The sequence below is a fragment of the Solea solea genome, chromosome 3 (assembly GCF_958295425.1).
Source record: "Solea solea chromosome 3, fSolSol10.1, whole genome shotgun sequence".
Taxonomy (NCBI): Eukaryota; Metazoa; Chordata; class Actinopteri; order Pleuronectiformes; family Soleidae; genus Solea; species Solea solea.
In genome coordinates this window covers 32,783,079-32,805,275 of record NC_081136.1, presented here as the reverse complement: position 1 = coordinate 32,805,275, position 22,197 = coordinate 32,783,079, and the positions used below count along the sequence as shown (strand labels likewise).

General features: G+C 41.5%; 1 protein-coding gene across 1 annotated transcript in view; it reads right to left on the bottom strand.

Moving 5' to 3' along the window:
* Positions 1 to 22,197, bottom strand: part of exoc4 (exocyst complex component 4) — a 98,556-nt gene that overhangs the window by 11,544 nt on the left and 64,815 nt on the right. Inside the window, exons 14-19 of the mRNA XM_058625566.1 lie at positions 12,116 to 12,252; positions 11,348 to 11,503; positions 9,603 to 9,781; positions 3,072 to 3,198; positions 777 to 955; positions 518 to 677 (exon numbers count right to left, since the gene is read on the bottom strand). Coding sequence (XP_058481549.1) covers positions 518 to 677; positions 777 to 955; positions 3,072 to 3,198; positions 9,603 to 9,781; positions 11,348 to 11,503; positions 12,116 to 12,252 — 938 coding nt within the window. The remainder of the gene's footprint in view (positions 1 to 517; positions 678 to 776; positions 956 to 3,071; positions 3,199 to 9,602; positions 9,782 to 11,347; positions 11,504 to 12,115; positions 12,253 to 22,197) is intronic.

Here is a 22,197-nt window from a genome sequence, read left to right as displayed (position 1 = left end):
TGAATAAGGAATAAACACCAACAACCGCGTGCACTCAGACACACAGCGTGGGTGACAATCTGTTTGACCATCTGTCTGCTGCTCGCATTGACATAGTTGCTGTCGGAACTTGAGGACATCGTGCAGCTTTGTGTGTGTGTGTGTGTGTCTACACAGGTGTGGCTATGCTGTGGTGATCCAATACATCAGACTGAATATGTATTGACCTTTTCCTATTTGATGGGGTCATAATACACTAGGGCTGTCACCTTTTATGCTAAATTTCAATATCCATTTGAAATTGGACACAGCAAAGAAGTGCATCAGATTATCTGAAGTGATGACAGTGTGGACCAGCAGAGGGCAGTATAAGCACAGCCTGGCTTTACATCCACTTTGAATAAATCTGAAAAATCTGTTAAAAAATGACCTAAGCAAGCCAAAAGTCTGTTACTTAATGTTTGTGACAACCCAATTGGACCAATAAGTTGTACAAATGGTGTCTGGAACCTGTGTGAAATGTGGGAAAGAGTCTGACCTGGCGAAGTCGAGGTCAGCCTCCCTCGACATGGTGATGTTGGTGAGGTTCTGCTGAAGAACAAAGATGTTTCGGCACATCTTCTTGATACCCGACTCACTGATCCTCTTAAAGTACTGGGCCCCGTTGATTAGAATACAGGAGATCAGGTGACCCAGGCCTAAAAAAAAGAAAATGGTAAAATAATGATTGTACAGATCAAACTCTAATTCTACTTTGAAAATGTGGTTCAATCGGTTCAGTCCAGGCCTACACTGACCTTCAAAAATGTACTGGAACTTGTGCTGCAGCAGAGCAGCTCCCATGGCCTCCTCTATGGCCGAGATGTCCTTGTTCAGTTTGACCACCAGTGGGTCGTAGTCCATGCTCTCCACATTTGCCACAATCGCGTAATTACCTTGCTTGGTGAGGGGGATCAGGTAATGGAAACAATGTACCCTGGAGTGAAACGAGCAAGAGAAGCAAAGTGGGGGGGGGGGGAATAAAGAGATAGAGGTCAATTGGATGTTTGGAAAAAAAGTATATATACACACACCTGTTGATATTAGTTTTTTTTTCTATATTGCCCATACTGTACTGTCTCTCAAAAACATGGGGACAATAAGGAAAAGAAAGAGAGGATCCACATGAAGAGTGTGTATGAGAGAAAGAGAGACAGAGAAAAAGAAAAAGAGAGAAGTATATAATTTTCTGCGCTTACACTTTAGTGGGCACTAAGTGTTCTCACTACTCAGCATTACCCGGTCGTAACACATATAATTTCTTCACAAATGATTATGTTTAGAGCACTTAGATCCTCTTACTCAGCTACCACGACGTAACAGCTGGATAACATTTAGCCAAGAAATCTGATTAGTTAAGGGCAACCTGTAGAGCTCCGTGCTAAATATACTGTACAACTCAAAAGAAGCTTCCACATTTGGCACATTTCATTATGTTAAAAGCTAAAGTGGAAAGTGACAGAAAACTACAGAACCAATTTTTCTTGAATTTGTTTGAAACTTTGGTGGGAGGGTCGGGGATGAGCCAAGAAGCAGCCCTGTTTGGATTTGATCTGATTGTGGGGGTGGATACAGACAGATTTTTCTTCACTCTCAGACGAGGTCTTTTTCATAATTGTTGTGGATTTCACATGAAATAACACTGAACGCATTATGTAAATCAAATCAGGCTCAGATATAGATCCGCACTTTAGTGTTGGTGGAGGCTTGTGTTCTCTCTAACAACTTAATAGCTACTTTTGGGGACTTGCGATTTTTTTTGAGTGACATACACTAGTAGCCGGTTATTAACAAAGGTTAATAACCAGCTCCTATTTTGTCTATGATTGCCAGCTACTGTGCAGCTTTGACACTACTTTAATAACTCTAATGGGTAAAGGGGATGACTCTCAACAACACGCTTCTTCTTATTGTTCATTTAACACCTACATCTCACTCTGAGGTCATTCATGGACACAGATGGCTCATTTCTGCTTAGACTTGAGTCAATACTCTCTTAAGTCCATAATCACAGACCCCTGAGCAGAACGGTTTCAAACGATATGGGTGAGTGTCTATTCCCCTTAAGGCATAGCCAACAACTACACCGCATCTTCAAATGCCTCAGTCTCACTTCCTTTCCTCTCTATTCAATCATTTCTCCCATTTAGATACTGTATCTCACTTCTTTAACCCCCTCCCTACCCAGTGTAACCTCCGCACTCGTCCCTCATCCTTCTCTTCCATCCTCCCTTTCCTGCTTTCTTCCTCATGGCTTCATTTAGCTGGTAGCACTATCAGGGGAAATTCAGTAGATGGGGAGAGTCAATGGAGCGTAGCATATAGCTAGACATCAGCCTCGGGGAGGGTTTTCAACTGAAATCATAAACAATATTGCATAAGCCACACAATAGTCTTCAGGGAAATAGCGGTACATGGAGGGATAGAAGGGAATGGGAGGGGAATGATGACTATTAGTGGTTGTGGGGGGGTGGGGGGTGGGGGGTAAATTAATGTACTATAGTTATTGACACCGACATCACACATTTAAGACACAATAAAAATCTCCCTGACTTGTGCACTGACTTAACCTGTAACAGAGATTCAATAATTGAGATTGTGGGTGACGGTAGCTCAGTGGTAGAGTGAGTCGCCTTTCGAATCGAAGGTGGTGGGTTCAATTTCTGGCTCCACTAGTCTCATGCCTATATGTCCTATGCCTATGATTCAACATTACATCAAATCTAACAACCTGCATTTGAATTAAATTGTGTTTCAAAAAACGAGTAAAATTCATGCACTGATTTTACAAACCTGGAAAACATCTATCAATAGATCAAACAATACTAACCAATGCAAATCAATGTTTATAGTATCCGTTTTTCTGTGAAGTAGGTCTGGACAATATGGTCAAAAAGTTTTACCATGATTAACAAGCAGTCAATATCTATAATTATCATGTTCTTAAAATCATTTCAACATTAGGGGTAAAACATTCAAAGTGCAGTTGTTCAGTGCCTAAACATTATATATCCCAACTTTTAATTCTGTTTAGCGAGTTTCTCTATGCCTACCTGACCTCCAGGTGCAATGCCAGGAGACAGCGGTCTGCGATGTCCTGGAAACTCCTAGACAGATCACTCAGGCTCTGGAGAATCTGCTCCCTGCTGCGTTCACTCTCCGCCGAGCACTGAGATGCACCTGAACGGACACAACAGACAATGTTTCAACGTATGGATACTACTAAAGTGTCCTTGAGCAAACCCCAGAATACTTAACTCTGAAATTATTAGACCAACACCAGTGTTTGTATAGCACACACACACACACACAAAGCCATCAGTTCAACTTCACACACTTCCTGAGTCCTTCAGCATGTTCTTGTACTTTCTACTCGTCACTTGTGCTGAGACAGCAGGAGTATGTGTCAGTGCGCTGCATTGTAAACCATACAAAACACCTCTGTTGGTCTGTGTATGTGTGTGTGTTAGAGAGAGAGAAAACCAGAGAGCATGATGAGTGTATATAAATTCAGCCAGGTGTAGATCAATGGCCATAAATTAGCAAGTGGAGGAAAAGGAGAGAAATTGGCCCCGTCACTCATATGTAAGTCTATTTGGTCAATGAGGCGAGTTAGTGTGTGTGTGTGTGTGTGTGTGTGTGTGTGTGTGTATGCGTGCTAAGAGTGAGGGGGTCCACGATCAATGTGCCGCAGTCAAAGCCAGCTCCCCAGTTACTCTTCCTGCCCTTCCGAAGGTCACACATGCAGGCAGGCTTCAGGCCCTCAAAAAACATACACGGATTGAGTGGCAGCATGTCTTAATTAAGTCCTAATGTCCTAATTCAGATTACCAGCAGCCACATCTGTTCAAATCTGTTCAAATCAACTTTTTCTTCTTACAAACATAAAGAAATCATAACATTTTTAATCATTTAAATTTGCGGAAAAATTAAGACATTTGACAACATTTGGGTTTCGGCAAATTTCAACATTTTCTGACATTTTATGGACCAAACGACTACCAAAAACATTGCAGATTTGGGGATTAGGCAAACTGGATATTCTAAATTGTCTGTCGATGTGAGAGTGAGTCTCTATATGTGGCCCTGTGATGGACCTTTCCAGGTTGTACCCCGCCTTTCGCCCTCATGTCAGCTGGGATTGGCTAAAGTGTCAGATGAGGAATGAATAAATGAATAATCCGATCTTCCGCCCACATTACAGTAACCTTAAATAAACCCCCGATAAGATGAGAAACCATTGGTTGAGGCAAACATCAGTGAGGTATTTATCATTGACATTTAATTAATAAGGCAAACATAACCATGGCTGGGAGACGACAGCTGCTCGGATGAGACAGCACACCATGATCAGACTTTTGAACGACCGCCTTTTCAATGTGGAGGAGCAGCGGTGGCGGCTTTTGAAAATGTCCAAGTTCTTTACCTTATTTATAAGCAACGAGATGGAGAAAACCCACTGCGGACGCTTGTAGTATTTCGTGTTCTTGGTTTTTCAGTCACTCCCCAAAGTGTGAACATAGATTGACAGTTAAAGTTAAGGCTCTGCCTTCTGGCAAAAGAATTTGAAGTAGCTCGTCGAGCCTCCCTCTCGTCTGTTTAATCAGTTTCATTGTTTGCACAAACAGAAACACCACGATGGCATCAGTTCTGAGATAATTAAGCGTTACAGTGCACAACATTTAATTACAATCAGTCAATTTTTGAACATTTGGGAACTTTATTTTATTTTTTTATGTTTTTTATGTTATGTCAGCCAAGTCTAAGACAGTCAGTTTTGTGTTTGGTCGAAATTGACCTCAGTGCTACTGTATATTGCTATATCTACTATACACTAGGGACTTCTTCATCCACTGGCAGAAAACAGAGCACCACAGATTGGATTGTAAGGTTTGCAATATCACTATTAATCCTGCTAAATGAGCCACAAGGAACAACAAACAAGATTGGCCTTAACATAAAAAAAAAAAACAATGATCTCAAGGGAGAGTGGCACAATGAAATAAATGACTGATCAACTGATTGGATTTAGCTGATTGGACAGCTTTTTTATTCCCCCTGGTCGAGAAATGAGATCATTAATGGGTAACAGAAACCAGCACCGACACAATTCTACACCTCAAATATTCAGTGAGGAAAAATGAAAGCACTGATCTACGATATTACTGATGTCTACTGGCATCAAAGGAGTGGCAGTGACATCAACAAGTGTTTGATGCATATACAGTAGCCGCACACTGACTGCAAACAGAAGCGCAAATCTGTGATATCTACTGTTGTGAATAAAAGAAAGAAAAAAGGTACATGTACAGTATATTTGAAAGATAAATACTATTTTGTTGGTGTTTTTTGGGGGGGCTCTTTTCGTCACTTCACTTGAACTGCCTCTGGGAGTGCTCTACTTCAGGTGTGTGTGTGTGCACGTGTGTGCGTGCACAGGCGACGTGTGTGTGTGTGAAAGTGACTCGAAGGCTTCTGTTTCCTCTCATGTGCATTAAACTCATTCACTCTGGCAGCAGAAAGAAAAAGAAACGGGTCTCGCTGTGGCACACACTGCTGGAGGTCTCTCCAGGGGGTGTCCGTGACACAAACACACACACACCAAAAAATGCTCAGACACACACACACAAAGATTCCTGTGCTCTCCCCCCCCAGCTTGTGCCGCTTTGATGGTGCAAGGGAGGCGTCGCAGCATGGGAGGCACCATTAGAGTCAGGGACAGACGGGCAAAAGGAGACGACTCATTGGTCCTGACTGACAACTTTCTTTCTTTTTTCCTTAGACTAAATGACTTCCATCTCTAGGTCCTTTGTGTATGCATGATTCTATGCGGGGATGTGTATGTTGTGTATCTTCTCATGCACATGTGTGGGCAATGCATGTACTGTGTGTGTGTGTGTGTGGTGCGCTTATCCAATTATTTTCAAATCCCATCTAAGAGAAACGTCTGTTGTTGCCATCTGCATAAGATGAGGGTGGCAGACATTAAGAGAGATCAGTGATGGAATTCACACATACCCACATCTTAACATTCTCTGCCTTCTTTGCTATTAAGAGCATCGACGACAGTCTGATTTTGCTTTTGAGCGACTGACAATAGAGGCTGAAAATTTGCTAACTGCCATCTGGTTTGTTTAAGAAAGTACAACATGTACTAGCCCAGCAGGAAACAAAGAAATATGGAAAAGAAGATGGCGAGTGATGAATGATTCATAAATGACTCTCTGAGTAAGAGAGGGGAAGAGTTATTAATTATTTTGCTGCCTCTGGTAGAGGATGAACATCTGCACTCAGGGATCTGAACTTCTGTCCAGAGAGGAAGCGGGAGAATGTGAAAGAGAGGAAACCGAGGCAAAAATTATTTTGATTTCTGAAAACCCCCAAATTGCTTATTGGAATCTTATAATGAGAGAGAATAAAAATACATACTGTGTTTTGGACACAAAAAAAAGGATGGATGAACCAAAAGACAAACTGTGGAAAAGAGAAAAACAACACCAGGGTCTCCACTGCAGCTCCTCCCTCAGGCCCCTGCAGTGAATATGAATGTGTGTTGTTAGTCAACTTCCCTTGTTAACCAGAGTCAAGAAAGAAAGAAAAATCACTGCTAAAGGGTAAAGACCTACATACACAAGGAGTCAAGGTTAGGAAAGTGTATCTGAATAAGCCCCTCAGACATGCAACAGAGCAACAAAAGAAGTGAGAGGAGCTTTCTCCTGTGGACAGACCATGATAATCACCTTGAAACCCTGCAGCACAGATTGGTGGCCCGTTTCTATGCATCTAATGATGGCCAGGTCTCTGACATGCGTTTGCAAACATGCACAATGAGTGTTAGTAGACAGGAAAAGTCAAGGAAGAACTTTCACGCTCATCATGATCTACAGTGCACAGATTGTTGCTAAGATCCAACTAAGCTGCCAGACACAGTGGTAAATTAAAAGAAATCTCAAACATACGTGCACGCAGCAGCCAGGAAAGAATAGCTGTCATGCTGACATTTTCCCTCTGGCAACTCTGTGTGTGTGTGTGTGTGTGTGTAATTTTATTTATTACTTTGTGATTGCATAAACACAGACCTGGTCAGGACCAATAGTCCTCATGGAGACAAAACCTGGGCTAGGATTTGAACTGTGCTTTGTGTGTGTGAATAATATACAGTACACTGCCCTGCCCCCCATCAAAAAAGCCACATACTATAATATTTTTCTTGGCGCCCACTCAACAAGCCTAAGGGGGCAGTGTTACGATCTGGGGTTCCTTCAGATGGTCAAGTCTAGGTTCAACAATATTATGTGGCAAAAAGAATGCGGTGAGCTGTCTATAACAAAAATAAACTAAATGACCAGGTTCTTCCAGCATGTTCTGAGTTGATAATCCAGTCCAGACAGAATTTACCTGAATCAAATTGTGTGTGAGGCTTGATTCAGGTTGGACATGACACGAGGTTGGCCTTCACAGAGTCCAGACCTTTACCCCATTCAGAATCTTTGGGATGTGCTAGAGGACTTGAGACAGCGGCCTGATTCTTCCATCATCAATACAAAAATAAATAATGTAACATAATTGAAAACATGGCTAATCAATGCTGTATTTAAAGCCAAAGGTGGACCAAAAGTTATTCAGGTGTGTGTAAGAATATGGTAACTGAAATGAAAAGTTTGAAACTGAGTGTTTGACTTTAAGTTTAAAGACATTATGTAAAAAAGGGGAAGTGCTTGTATCTGTTGTTGTTCACAGAAGTTGTGAATGTTTAATATTTCTTTATGTTACTCATTATCCTTGCCTTATATTTATACTTTCCTCATGCGTTTTCTTTTCATTTGCCCGAAAAATGAATTCTGTGATGCTTAAAGTGAGCGCGAGTCATGAGGAACACAACACCATGTGTAACTTCACAACCAAAAAGAAGTAAAACACACAGGAAAGTGAAAGTCAAAGCACATGTCCACGGCAAAGATCACCCAGCTGCAGACTAAAGCTACTGGACCCTAAGGAGAGTAAAGAAAGAATGACAGAAAGAAATACCAAGAAAGAATCAAACTAGAAAGCAAGAAAGAGGAATGAAATGAAGAAAAAAAAGGCAGAGGAAAATGAGTTGTTCATACCTGACTGCTTCTGTAATATAAAATCCAATTTATAGACGCATAGACGTGAGGCGGGGGGTTGGTGGATAAGATAAGGTTGGTCCTTCTTCCCTGCCATACCCTTGTCCCATCTTACAGTGCATGCTTATGTACACGCACACATACACACCCACATCCAAACCAACACACGTAGCCCATCATCAGCTCAGCAAACACTAAATATTGAACAATTCGGGGGCTGTCCCTGCATGATAAGTGGCTGAATTAATGGTAATTATGTCACGTCCCTGCTCGTACTTTATTGAATTCTTATCTAAGAATAGACAAAGAAAGCTGCCGTCAGATTGAGAGGGAGGAGTTTGAGAAGAGATAGCGACAAAGTTAAGTCCAAATATAATAACTGAAAAATTTGTCATTTAATTATTTCTTGTCTGGTAAAAAAAAAAAAAAACGTTCAATGAGCAATCAGAGGTTTGGAGCTAAAGAGCCGTGGCAACGGCTGATCAAGGTTGAAGCACTCTAATTTACAAGAACTCTGTCAGAGAACCAAGAGCTGTGGCTAAGTTACTCAATAGTCCTGTCACAGAACCGTTACACAGGTGAATAGCTGTAGAAAAACAGGAATATACACATTTTATATAAATAATCTGTGTTGAATCTTACTGAACGACCCATTCAGTTAAATGTTGAATACATATATCTAAATTCTGGTTAAGAGAGGTTTTATATGCATGTGTTTGACAACAAGAGAGAGTGCTACAACAAACATCAACAACAGGGGGAGCCATTAATGGGTGTCATAATTCCTCCATTGCTATCACAAGATGCTAATAAAATGATATGGACTTGAAGAGGCATATTACAAGATACCAGGATTTGTTTTTAGGAAGATTAAACATGCTCTCAATGTGATAACGAGGAGAAAAGCATTACTCAAATGATAAGTCATTAACAGGATCTACATCGAGATGATGTGTGATATGGAAACACACACACACACACCTCAATTTGATCACTGATTAAGGATGCAAATGTGATGACAGAGCATGGAATGCATGAAATGCTTTTAAGGGTCCTGATGAGGAACGGCATTTGTGCACACACACTCTTGCAGAGGTAGAGCCGACCTTAATGAGTCTGTGTGTAAAGTGTGACAACTCCAGTGAAGAAAGTAATGATTGTGTGTGTGTGTGTGTGTGATAATACACATTCAAATAAGGACTTAATGAGGCACAGGTAAGAAGTGCTGTCACAACCCACTGCGGCAATGGGATGAGAAAACGTCCTGCAACCTGGTGTAATCCCACATAAACCAACAAGACACTGGGTTTTAATCTGCAGAGCATTCTGATCAATAACTGCCTAACGACCTCAGAGACTGGTATAAATAAAAACGTGTTTTCAGGAGAGAGGAAGATAACACGAAGAGGAGATATTCTTCATTAACCAACATTTTGAAACTGTTCCCACACGCGAAATGATGTTTCCTTTACTTACTGGAAGCATGAGGCAGGCTGGCGAAAAATGTCTTGAGGCGCGCAGCGAGCCACTCCATGCTCTCATGAAGGTTGGCCAGAGCCTTCAGGTCGCTGACATCACGGAGGATCTCATTCTGTGGGATTAATTTGTCGCCCAGGTTCCCAGTCAGCACCTCTGACTCCTTGGCAAAAGCCGCTCTGAATTAGAGAGAGAGAGGTTAAGTGAAAGATTTAAGATTTAAGATACACTTGGGAGACACACTAAAATACTTTTGGCAAAGAAAAAACAGCCAAATAAACAACTTACAACCAAAACGACCGCGATAAAACAACAACAAACGAGTTAGCTCGTAATGAGCCCACAGAGTCATGTCACTGAAATAAATTATGGGTTTGAAGGTTGGACTGAAAATGCCTGGTCTCTGTAATGGAAGTCAGTTTCCAAAAGTTAAAATATAATGGACGGCTAAAAGGATCAATTTGCAAATGTTTGAAGAGGAGCAGAATTAGGTATTTTACACCTTTACAATTCTGTGGAAATGTCTAAATTAGGCAAACGGAAACCATTAATGTGAGAGAGATAATTGGACGGACAGACCGAGGGTAGATTTGCAATGAGTGGAGTATAGGAACAAAAAATGTGGACGTGCTACAAAGACAATTTTATGGGCACCACATTTAAAGTTTGGAGTTTTAAGTGTCTCAACAGTCGTAGGAGAGGAAAAACAGCAGGTGACGGAGGATTATTCAGAAATAGCAAACCAACAGAAGGCAGAGATTTGCAGGGTGCACGGTGGAAAAAAAACAAAGACAACAAGATCAAAACCTCTTTCGCATTGTATTAACGATCACTTGGGGCTTGGGGAGGTAAAGTGAGACCGAGACTGAGGAGGAAGAAAGACAGTGGGTTAGGAAGTTCGAGGACTAAATTCCATCGCTGCAAAGGCATGGTGGTGTGAAGAGGGGCCTCCAGAGTCACCAGGATGCCCACAAGATCAAAATCCTCTCAACAGACGCGTGAAAGAAACAGCAAACATACAAACTAAACTAAATATTCTCACCCACACACATGAGCATGTATTGCTTATTAATTAGGTTGTATTACAGGACCGGGTTGCCAGTCATGCAGAAGCTAATCCCCCTTTCATAGTGATGAAAACATCTTTGGCTCTCAAATCAAACAGCCTTATGGGTTTCGTCTTGCTATCTCACTGCTCCCTCAGTGTGTGTGTGTGTGTGTGTGTGTGTGTGTGTTTGTGGGAGAAAAGCAGACAGTGCACACAATAGATTGACTTTCTTTGGCCACATAACCAATTTATTTATTTACTTTAACATTCCGCTCCAATGAGCTTCAGTGTTCCCTGAAGAGTGCACACATTCAAAGGCAATTTCGATAAGACTGACCCCCCCCTTTTCTGCCTCCAACAGCTCTCTTTATATTTCCCCATTTTGTTTTCTATTGTTTCCTCACATCCTTAAGATAAAGGGTGTTTAAAAGAGCAATTGTGACTTATTTTGTGAGTGCATTTGGGGCTCAATAATATGTGAATAAAAGAGCAATGATGGGAGCGAGGGATTAGTTGCGTGATTGCTCAATTCCAAATGAGGGCGTCCACCTCTGTCGTTATAAGTTAGTGCTGTTACTGTGTTTGTTTGACTTTTGATTCTTTATGAGAGAATTGTAAATGTGCAGACACGATGACACGGGTGCGTTTCTACAAACACCTACTGAACATACAGTACAGTGTGTATTTGTGTGCGTACCGAGTGAAGTCCTCTTCATCTTCTCTCTTCTGTCGCGTCTGTCTGGGTTGGGTCATGTTTGCCCAGTTTGGGAGAGACTGAAGCAAGCGACTGATGTCTTCATCTTTGGACCAAGAGGCACTGATGGTGAGCTTCTCCTCACACTGGACGATACTCCTGAGGGACACAGAGAGACAAAATGATGTGATTATAAAACAACAACACAAGTGTTTTGTTTGTTGCTGTTAAATACGCTCATCTTAACGTGTTTTCATGCCTAAATGTTACAGTTAATTATGAATGTCATCCATTTTAAGCACCAACAAGGAAAAAAAACTGATTGGTTCTACTATAAACAGCATACCAATACTTTATACAAGAGACGTGAACACTCAAGGGTTTCACATCCATGCACACAAAGAAAGACGGGAGACTGTGAGAGACTTATTCATGTGGAAATGCACAAACTAACACAGCGCACAAACACAAACATTCCGTCCAGGCTTGTCTTTATTAGTTGTAAGCCCCAGTGAGAGTGAGGCTGACCCGTGACAGAGTCCAGATGGACTCCCAGCAGTCTGTCAGTTCTTTCCTGCATCTCCTGGCCCGTTCATCACTCCCTCCCTTCCCCTTTCACCATACTCCCTAGCCCTCGCTTTACCTGGCCAGGTGTTACACGGTCCCAGGGGAGCACAGATGGGTGACCTCTCATAGCGCCAATGTAATCAAAGATGAAGTTTCCTGATGTTATTTTTTGGGGGGGTTTATGAAAAACTACTACACTTTTACCTGTAGGCTGTGTTGCAGATTTCCTTGTACTCCTTGAGCTTGTCGCACACCATCTCGAGGAACTGGTTGGAATAGGAGCTCAGGTCCTGCATCAGGTTCATCAGATCCTGGATGGACTTCTCCACCACCACTGTGCTCTAGAGGCAGAAAGCAGAACACTCAGTGTTTGGTTTGATGACGCTTTTTTAAACTGTGAAATTAAAAATAAACAAGGGCTTGATTCTATGCAAGCGTCACATCAGATCAAGGCTACACCCATACTACTGCGTTTACATTCGAAAATGATCTGTGTCCATGTGAGCATTCAGCCGCACTGGCCATGTGTGTGCTAGTGAAAACAGGAAGCCGATTCTCTACTCTGAAGTTTATTTGCTTACTTTCAGAATGTACGACTAACGAGAAACAACAACAGTGAGAAGCAAGAGCAGGGATTTCTCTTATTAGACAGACAATGAGGTGAAAGGAAGTGGAAATGAAAGTGAATGCAGGTAACTGCAGACTACATTTTTGCCTGTCCAGACTAAAATACAGCTCTGGAGTTGTTTTCAAACTAAAACAGAGACAGCAGTATTTTTTAACTTCTTTATTTTGGGGCTCTAAAATACCAGGGTAGTGTGGACGGCTTTGATTATTGAACGGTCACCCTAGAAAACTCTTGACTGGACATCTTTGCTGAATGTCATAACACCATATCGCTGAAATGGGTGATTCTTTGTGTGGAAGTGAATTAGCTTGAGTACACATATAGGTGTGTGTGTGTTGTGTGTGTTCTCAGGCTGAGAGTACGTGTGTGTGTGTACGCATTTGTCACAGTGCACCCATCACCAGGAGCCACGGCAGGGCTGTGACAGCAGCCATTACAGATTAGCCACTCCTGCATGACTAATAGCTGGCCTGGGAACAGCAGAGCGGCTTCAAATCCCCAGACACACTCACAGAAAAAGAGCAAACTTTTCAAAACACACACCTTTGAGCAAATCAAGAGCTGTTAAATGAGATTACAACTCAGTACGTTCCACTTTGGCTGCCCCTAGCACTTAACCAATCTATCCTAAATCTCTAATAGAAGTGATAACCGGCTGTTAGTCTGGCTTTGCTGCACCCTCTCTGAAACGCAGCAAGTACAAAAAGCATGACCGCGCTTGTTGCGGAGTAATCCAATTCAAGGATATACAGACGGGGAATCTTAAACATGTCATTTCTATTCATCATTCATAGAATTATTCATATTCAGCTCGCTATACTGCTAGGTAAACTTCATATGAAGTCATATCTTTCAGGGGTGAAATGGGAAAACTTTGTCAAAGATGAATAGTCTATGACCTGTGGTAAAGGCAAACAGACGCAGGAGCAGAGGGTATAACTACACACGCCTTTCACGGCTGCCTTTTAAAACCAGCCAGAACATAGAGATTGCCTGATCATATACTTACGAGAGCGGATCTTATTTACTCCAACAAGTCGTTACGTTTAAAATACAGAATGAGAGCTCTGCATGGTATAGGTGTAAGTATCATCTCTGTAATTTCACTTCATTAATAATTTATTTTTGAAATAGTTTCATTATATTCAAGGCCAGCAAATTGGCTGCAAAGACTGTAGGGGGCAGTAGTCACTGTAATTTATCTTCAAACAAATATGGAAGGAGCCCTGATGTGATAGAATGATATAAATATTAATAGCTCTTTCTCCATTTCAGTGCCCCCCCCCACCACACCACACACACACACACACACTTATTCTGTCACAGGCAGACAAGCAATATATGCACATGCATGGACACACACACAGCAGCAGCCACTCTACTGAGGGAAGTAACGATCCATAGCAGTGCCCATGCCCATGGAGTGCTAACCAAGGCCATGTCTCTGCCAAGGGAACACCCTTTATTGTCCATGCCTGACTCGCTGTCAGGCTGCCAGGGTAGGAAGAAAAACACAGACCCTGTGGGAGGGCGAGCTGTTTGTGGTGATCAGGCAGCAGCTACAGTACCTCCATTTCTTAGACTCCTAGGCTGGTGGTGTGGTAAAAAAATGTGTTATATCTATGACGATAATGCTGCCAATTCCTGTTACCATGACGACAGTGGTAAGAAAAAAACAAACCCCGCAGTGATGGCAATATGCAAATTTTGGAATACCTTAAGAGATGTTTCTTTCAGTTCAATTGGTCAGGTCACGTTGTAAAGTCAGCACTGCTGAGGCTGCGAAAGACTGAAGTTGGTGGTTCAGGGAAACTTCAGCGGACATTGGGCGCGACTGACTATTTCGGACAGCATTATGGTGCCGGGCTTGTTTTTTCCATGACCTATTTGGCGTTGTGAAAATTTGATTACTTTCAGTCTGATACAGTTGTTTCACAGCTTTTAAACTACTGAGATCAAACACAATGCTGCTCCCATTGAGATTAAGGTAAAATGCTGTTGCTTGTTTTTTTTTTTTTTTACAATGGTCAGTGCAGTATTAACATTAAGATATTCACGGTTCATCTTAGGGTTCTTTTTTCTTTTCACAATGTCCAAACTTTGAAGATTAGGCAAATTGGAGTCTCTAAATTGATGTGAGAGGTGTGAGTGTGAGAGTGGATGGTTGTTTGTCTCTCTTTATGTGCCCCTGTGATGGACTGGCGATCTGTCCAGGGTGTACCCCACCTTTCGTACCAGTACCCTCAAGTACCCTCATGTGGAGGATAAAGCGGTAGAAGATGGGGGAGTGAGTGAGTGAGTGATATCCAAACCAGTGATTTTGACCAGTATCAGATACCGATTCTCAGTTTCATCTGTAATTCTCTGGGTTGTGGTAAATACTCTATTGGTTTGATTATCCGCAGAATTATGATAATAAACATGGTCAAATATGAAACATTTTACTTCGAAAGAAAACAGCAACAAATAATCAAACATCTTGTCTCTAGCCAAACTCATAACAGTGTCCCCAGACTCTTGCTCTCTCTACTTTGAGGACTTACAGAACCCAATAGCAGGTCAAGTTACTGAATGGAGACAAGTAAACAATAGCCACCTGATCCATTACTCCTGCTCTAACAAATGCTCCTGTGCTCAGCTCCCTTGTCTAATTCTGCTCATTTAACACAGCCATTTGTCTTAGGTAGCAGAAATCATTAAAAAGTAATCAAGGGTACAGGCTAAGAACGGGAAGACCGAGAGTGAGTGAGTGACAGCGGTAGAGAGAGAGCATGTTCTGCTATGCCTCTCTGCCTTATTTGACTGTTACAAAGGAGACAACATGCTTTGTGGAGGCTTCTCCATCTATATCTATCTTAACTCTCTTCTCTCTATCCAGTAATTCAAGCTTAAAGGTCAACATACTTTGCTATCATGTGGAAAATACCCATATTTACCAGTAATTCTATTTCACAGTATACGATTACCCCTAAAACTCAGCATGGATGCACTTTGCCTCTCCTCTTTCACATCATTACTACGCAAAAAAGCACAGACATGAGGGAAAATTAGACTTGGGTACTTCCAATAGGATTGCAGAATCTGCAGGGGTAAACTGTTGTTGTTAAGAAGGAAATGAAGGCCACGGCCAGGGCAGTTTAATGACAGCAACAAGGCAGAGCGAGCACTCAGACTGGCGCCTCAGCAGAAAAAAGCTGTTAATGCATGGTCATCACTACAGAAACTGCCCTCAGCCAGTGTTAAAAGTAGTTGCTTCCTTTGGTGGAGTGAGTCAAAAGCACAACACAGGGGATGGCATTAATACAGTGAGAGTGTGGGGATGTAATAACTAAACTCAATGTTATTTTGTATTCTGCTGGCTAAATGTGAAGTGTCATCCTGAGGTAAACAAAGGGAAAGATAAAAAAAAAAAAGAAAAAAGTTTTAGATTTACTCAGGCTCACTTGGACGATGTAAGTACATGCTGTTTCTGGCCATGGTTTTGCTCATAGGCGAATGTTTGTTCTCTGTAAATAACATTTCTAAAAATACAGTGAATGCCTGCCTTTATTTCAAAGAGAGACATGTTGTTGTGATTTTGGTGCTATATAAATGAAAGTAGGTTAAAGCTACAGTGTGTTATCTTTGGTGATTTTTTTTGGGTGGGTGAGCGTTGTTATTCTGCCTCTGCTTGGAGGCAGAATAATAACATTAACACAAACAATGAAACATAAGCAGAAACAATGCAACATTATTTGCATGATTTGTCAAATTCGGAATCTTTCATGGCCGTTTCGTAACCTAATTGCGGCCGTCTCACTTTACTAGCACAATGAATTACTTCCTGTGCGTGGCGTGGGTATATCTCCAGGCGACACATTTTAAACCCAGTTATACTGAAACAGTTGGGTGGAGCGCGGAGGTTTAATCAGCACTGTGTGAAATCGTCTGTAAATGGTTTGAATGCAACAGAGATTTGTTTATTTTTAAAAGTCACAAACATACATTTTTATGTCAGTTAGCCTCATTAAGTGTCCTTATTGTGTTTTCTAACATGTCAAAGTGGAAGGAGGGGGGGGTGTGTTGAGGGCCTCAGGTCTGACTCGGAAACGGATCATGGCTTTCCCCCATTAAAATAACCGGATGTCCATCAAGGTTGTCTGGGGGTCAGAGTGTTTAACCCCCACACTCGCTGCCACTTCACTCACACTCTGACCCCAGACCAACGACTTGTGTAATGTCTCTGCCACGCCAATCACACGAGTGATCAAGGGTTGCCAAAATAATAAACACTCAGCAGTGGGATTGCACCAGCTGCACACACACACATCAACAAGAACACATGCAAAGATAACCTCTGTCAACCCCTTTTCTCTGTCACACTCACACACACGCAGACACACACTCTCTCCTGGGTAAAAGGGTGCCGGTCATGATTGGGACATTGTCTTGACAGATCGTTCATCAAAGTCAGTATTGAGCCCTGCTTTCGAGAACTCCCCTGACACACACCGGATGGCCCTCCTGCTTGTGCCAGCTCAACCAGAACACATGTTTCTTCATGTATGTGTGTGTGTGTGTATGTGTGTGCGCGCAAGTGTGTGTTTTTATTGAAGTTTGTTCAAGCTCTGACAACCAGGCAGTGTCCTTTTGTCTTTCTAAAATGCACATAATGTCATTGAAAAGCAAACAAACACAAAAGCTCATGGGAGTTAATTCAATCCAATATCTAAAAATCACAATAACCTCAAAAATATGTTGTCTTCTGTATTTTAAAAAAACACCATCATTTCCTTTAATAAGGATGTAACGCACACAAAAGTCACACATAAACTCGGCTCTTGTGAAATGAAATAATTTTTTTACCAATTAAGGGCTGCCATATTGTCTAATGATACATTTCCTGCTGGGGAAAATTAAATAATGTGCAATATCGATTTCGCTTTGATGCTCAATAATGCATGAGAATCACGCTATATTGAGAAATAAATACAGAGTACATAGCTTAAGGGTGGACAAAACGGAATAATTAAAAGAGCATGTTTTCTTTCTCACCTCCGCCGTCATCACGTCTGATGTGGAGCTGAACCAGTGTTTGTCTTGTAATTGAGAAATGAGGCGCAATATCACACTCGGCTGATTACAGACGTGGGATCCCATACAATACAGTATATTCCTTATTTACACCCACACACAAGTGCTTATATAGAGGGTTAAATCTGTTGCTTCTGCATGAATCACCCCAAGAGTTTGGATTTAATTCCACAGCGAGAGCCAAAAAGTCACATTATCGATCACACTACCATCCGCTTTTCTTTCTTCTAAATTAGAAAGACGCCTCCCACAGGAAGTGAGAGGGAACGTTCTTACCGTTTTATAAAATGGTCACTGTCTTTTATCAATTAGTTTGAAATTATTCAACTGAAGAACTGGTTTGGGCTTTCAGTGGTGGGAGTGTTTTTTTGAGTGAAAGGAAGTTTAAGAGGAGGGACTAAAAGACAAACTGTAGTTTAAGGCATTCTGTGTGCGGTTTAAATTCCTCTCTGAGCCCCATTTGGACCACCTGGCGCCATTGTATTGCGAAGGCACATGCAGAGATGTACAGTACAGTTTGGAAATTCTGAGCACTAACCTGCCTCAAAAGAAAACAAAAAAAACACATATATATATATATATATAAAAAAATCTAGCAGTATTTTTTTTATTATTTTTTTTTTTATCAGGCGCCCACAGCTGAAACCTCCTTTCCTTCAAACCAACAGACATGTTTGCGTTACATCTGACATTTTAACTTCTCTCTCTCGCTCAAACTCACTTACTCCAAAGGCAAAGATTATGTCTCATTATACACAGAGACTCCGTCGGTGGTAGAACTGCATGGTGTGAACCTGTACCTCCTAAGGCTGTAGTCACTCAGTCTGTTTTCTTTGCTCATTCAAATGCTCTGTCTGTCACTACACACACACACAGACAAGTAAAACACTATTTTGTTATTATTATTAAAATATATAGCTGTTACAGTCATGCAAGCACGGGGGGGGGGGGGGGGGGATTCCTAGACTGGGAGCACTTTTACCTTTTCACACAAACGGTGAGATTCGGCTTGGACTTTTGGACCTCGCCGCATATAAACAGCAAAAAAAACATATGTCACTTTTGTGAGGAAGGAAGACGAAGCCAGGTTGGAGGCTCAGGGCAGCTGGGCACAAGCCTGAGGAGTACATGTGTTTGGTGAGAGATAACCAGGCAAAGGTGGGTGGTGGGGATTGTTACACCTCGAGCAAAGAGGAAGGAGGCAGCAGAGAAATGAGGTTTGGAGGTGAGGGAGACTCAAATAAGTCAACAGCTATACAATTTGTCAGGATTCGAGTCAAGGTAATAGAAAAATGGAAGAAAAAGTGAGTCCATTTTTATCAAAGAAAGACTAAATTACATATGAAGGTGTGTAATGATTATTGTTTGTTTTTGGTGTTTGGTCATTTCTTGCAGATGTAGATATACATTTCAATCAAATCAATAAGTCAATGAACCAAATGTGTTTTTCAGCATTTTCATGTTCCAGTCTAACTCATGTACAGCCAATTACCCGGCTTAGATTACAATAATAGATAATCAAACATAAAAAGATGTGATGACAACTTCTTCAGTCACATGTTGGCAGAGAAACTAAGAGGGCAGACATAAAAACAGCCAGGAAACTTTCTGCTCAATCCAACTAACTCCACTTTCAGGAGGTTTTTTTCTTAAACGCAAACAGAAACATTGGAGCTACTCATTTCAAGAGTGAGCAATTTCTTTTGTATTAAGGTGGATAATTCTAAACAGCTGTAATATTGTCAACTAGATGCTTAGGCACCATTTGACAACAGATAATGCGGTCGAGGGCTCCAGAAAACATTTGGACTAAATGAAAAAGCATTTTGATAATTTCTTTTACGATGAAAAGCGCTATTTCGGAACTAAAATGTGTTCCGTGCAGTTTCACGGAGCTTTCCTTCTCACAGATAAACATGGAAATGGCTTTTCGATTTGTTTCCCAGTAATGTTAATGGTTGTGCTTCGTGTTCGTGCGTGTCTATCTGTGTGCAAACCACCCTAATATTCTCTTTCCTACTTCCTCCAACTTGTATCCCAATCACAGGGCATGGCTGACGCAGCTATAAGAGGTGTATTGTGTTGTGATTGCTGATGGGATGTGGGTGTTTAGAGTCACCTCGGTGAGGGCAAGCTGCTCCCCCCACGCTGTAATCCTCCACCGTGCATGCATCTGTGTGTTTGTGTGTGCGTGCGATGGCGGGGTGTTTGTGGGAGACGGGGAACCAGGGAGGCAATCAACAGGAAGCGATCAGCTCCCCACAAATAAACAGTGCCTACACATCATCGCAAATAAAAAGGTCAGTGTCATTACAGTGACTGGAGGTGGATGCGCGCGTGTCTGCGTGTACAAGTAACACGTGCCTGTTTCCAGCCCCCTCTCACACGGAGCTACATGTGAATATGAAATTTAAAAGGTCAACATCATTAGCAGGCCATTGGCAGCAGAATGTATCTGCAGTGCAGTGAGCACATCTGCATGCGGACAGCGAGTGAAAGAGTTCAGTCTTCATCAGGCTCCAGAACAAGTTCTGTCTGTACAAACCACAACCAAAAAACAGCCAAAAACACAGGAATAACAAATGCAGGGACATTTAGGTCTCATCCACATGGAAACAGAACTTTACCGAAACAATCTAATTCTTTTAAGAAGTTTTCTGTAAACACGGCATCGCTTCAAGAAAGTCTTCATTCACATGAAACCCCACAAAAATGACTCTGTAGCTGTAAAATATATATGCCAGGCCTGTACGTTGCACTGTAATGCTGCTGCAGTAGTACACCAAAAACACACAAAAAGGCTTTATTTGAATCAGTATACATTACAATGTATAGAATCACAGACACAGAGACCGAAAGAACCAAGCCAGGGTGACTAATGAGGAAAAATAAGCGTTACCATGAAGCGAATAGACCAACTAATCTCCAAACACAAGAAGAGGAAGATTACAACGATGATGATAGTGACAGGGAAAGCATGCACATGAGAGAGGTGAGACTACAAGTAGCATACTGGTTGTATACACGAAAACACAAGAGTGGTTTTCAATAAAAGCGCTTCAGTGCTCCAAAAACGCCCGTTCCGTGTGGATAAAAAGATGATATGAACTGTAACAACCTATAAATTAATGATTAATCGATAACTAATGAATCGCCAACTAGTTTGATAATCAGTTAATTGGATTAAGTGTTTTTTTTTATATTAAATATCTCTGTTATCAGCTTCTTCAATATAATTATGTTCTGTTTAACCAAAAGTGAAAATGTTAATAAGTTGCAACAATTAATTGACTAATAACCAAATACAAAATTTATCGCCTAATATTTTGATTATAAATTAATTGCTTCTCTTTGATATTTCAGCTCCTTGCATGTGATTTTTTTCTGTTTCTTTACTCCATATAACAAAAGAAATAATTCTCTGACGTTTTATGGACCAAACAAATAATCGATTGATCTTGCAGCTCTACTTCTGAGACACTGTTGACAACAGCTGAATGAATCCTCACTGAAAAGCACGGCCGTATGTGAAATGTAATTGAGGCTCTGGTGTGGTAATGGCTGTTGAATTTAATAAGCAGAACACAAACAATTTACCATCCTAAACATAAAGCATACCACAGAAGTGGGAATGCAGATGGTTCGGCAGCACAGAGGAGGAAAAACATGGTCACCTATACACCATCCCTTTGCACTGGCGTGAAGCTGCGTTCACACATTGTGCGTATGCTTGTATGTTAGTGTGCCACAAAGTGAGTGTGTAAAGGGGGGGACATGACTTCTGGCATGATTAATGGAGCCAATCTCCAGAGCTATCCAGCAGAGTGACCATAGCCTCCCTATCCTACTTTCCTCCATTCTCTTCCCCATCTCTCTCTCTCCCTCGATCTACCTCTAATTAAATGAATCAATCAGTGGCAACACCAACGCGCTGGACAGATAGCAGCACAGCTTGGGCCTACAGCATGCATGTTTGTGTGTTGGTACACTGTTAGTCTAACCCAAGTTAACAAAAAAAAAAGCAAAGAAAAAGAAGGAAAGAAAGTGAATACTAGAGCTGAAAGAGAGTGAGAAACAAAGACGTTAAGAATATCAAATAAGCATGAACAGGAAAACATAAAGAGGCCTCAGATTCATGGCTTGTTCATCTCCCTTCATTCTCCCAACGCCACGGCTCTACTGAGGACTTATCAGCTCAGTAAATGCTACCACACGGACAACGGACAATAACCTTTTTCCATTGAACATATATATATACCGTCCCAGTCAGCCATTATCTCTTCCAAGTGGACAATATACGGCAGTGTCAGGCCCGCAATCACACCATTATTATGTAATATATAAACATGATATATAAATGCAGCACTTGACACTCCTGGTGCACAGTGATAGGCAAATCACTGTCCATATCAATACTACTTATTAACCTAAACCCAGATTATGTGTATTGCTGCCTGTTAAAGCACATTCACCTTGACTCACGTGCAGTGTTTCCACAAAGTCATTCAGTCTGTTTTTACTGGTGAGATATCCTCGAGAAAGGCTCCAATAATTCATGTAACATAAATGTATTTAATAACATGGG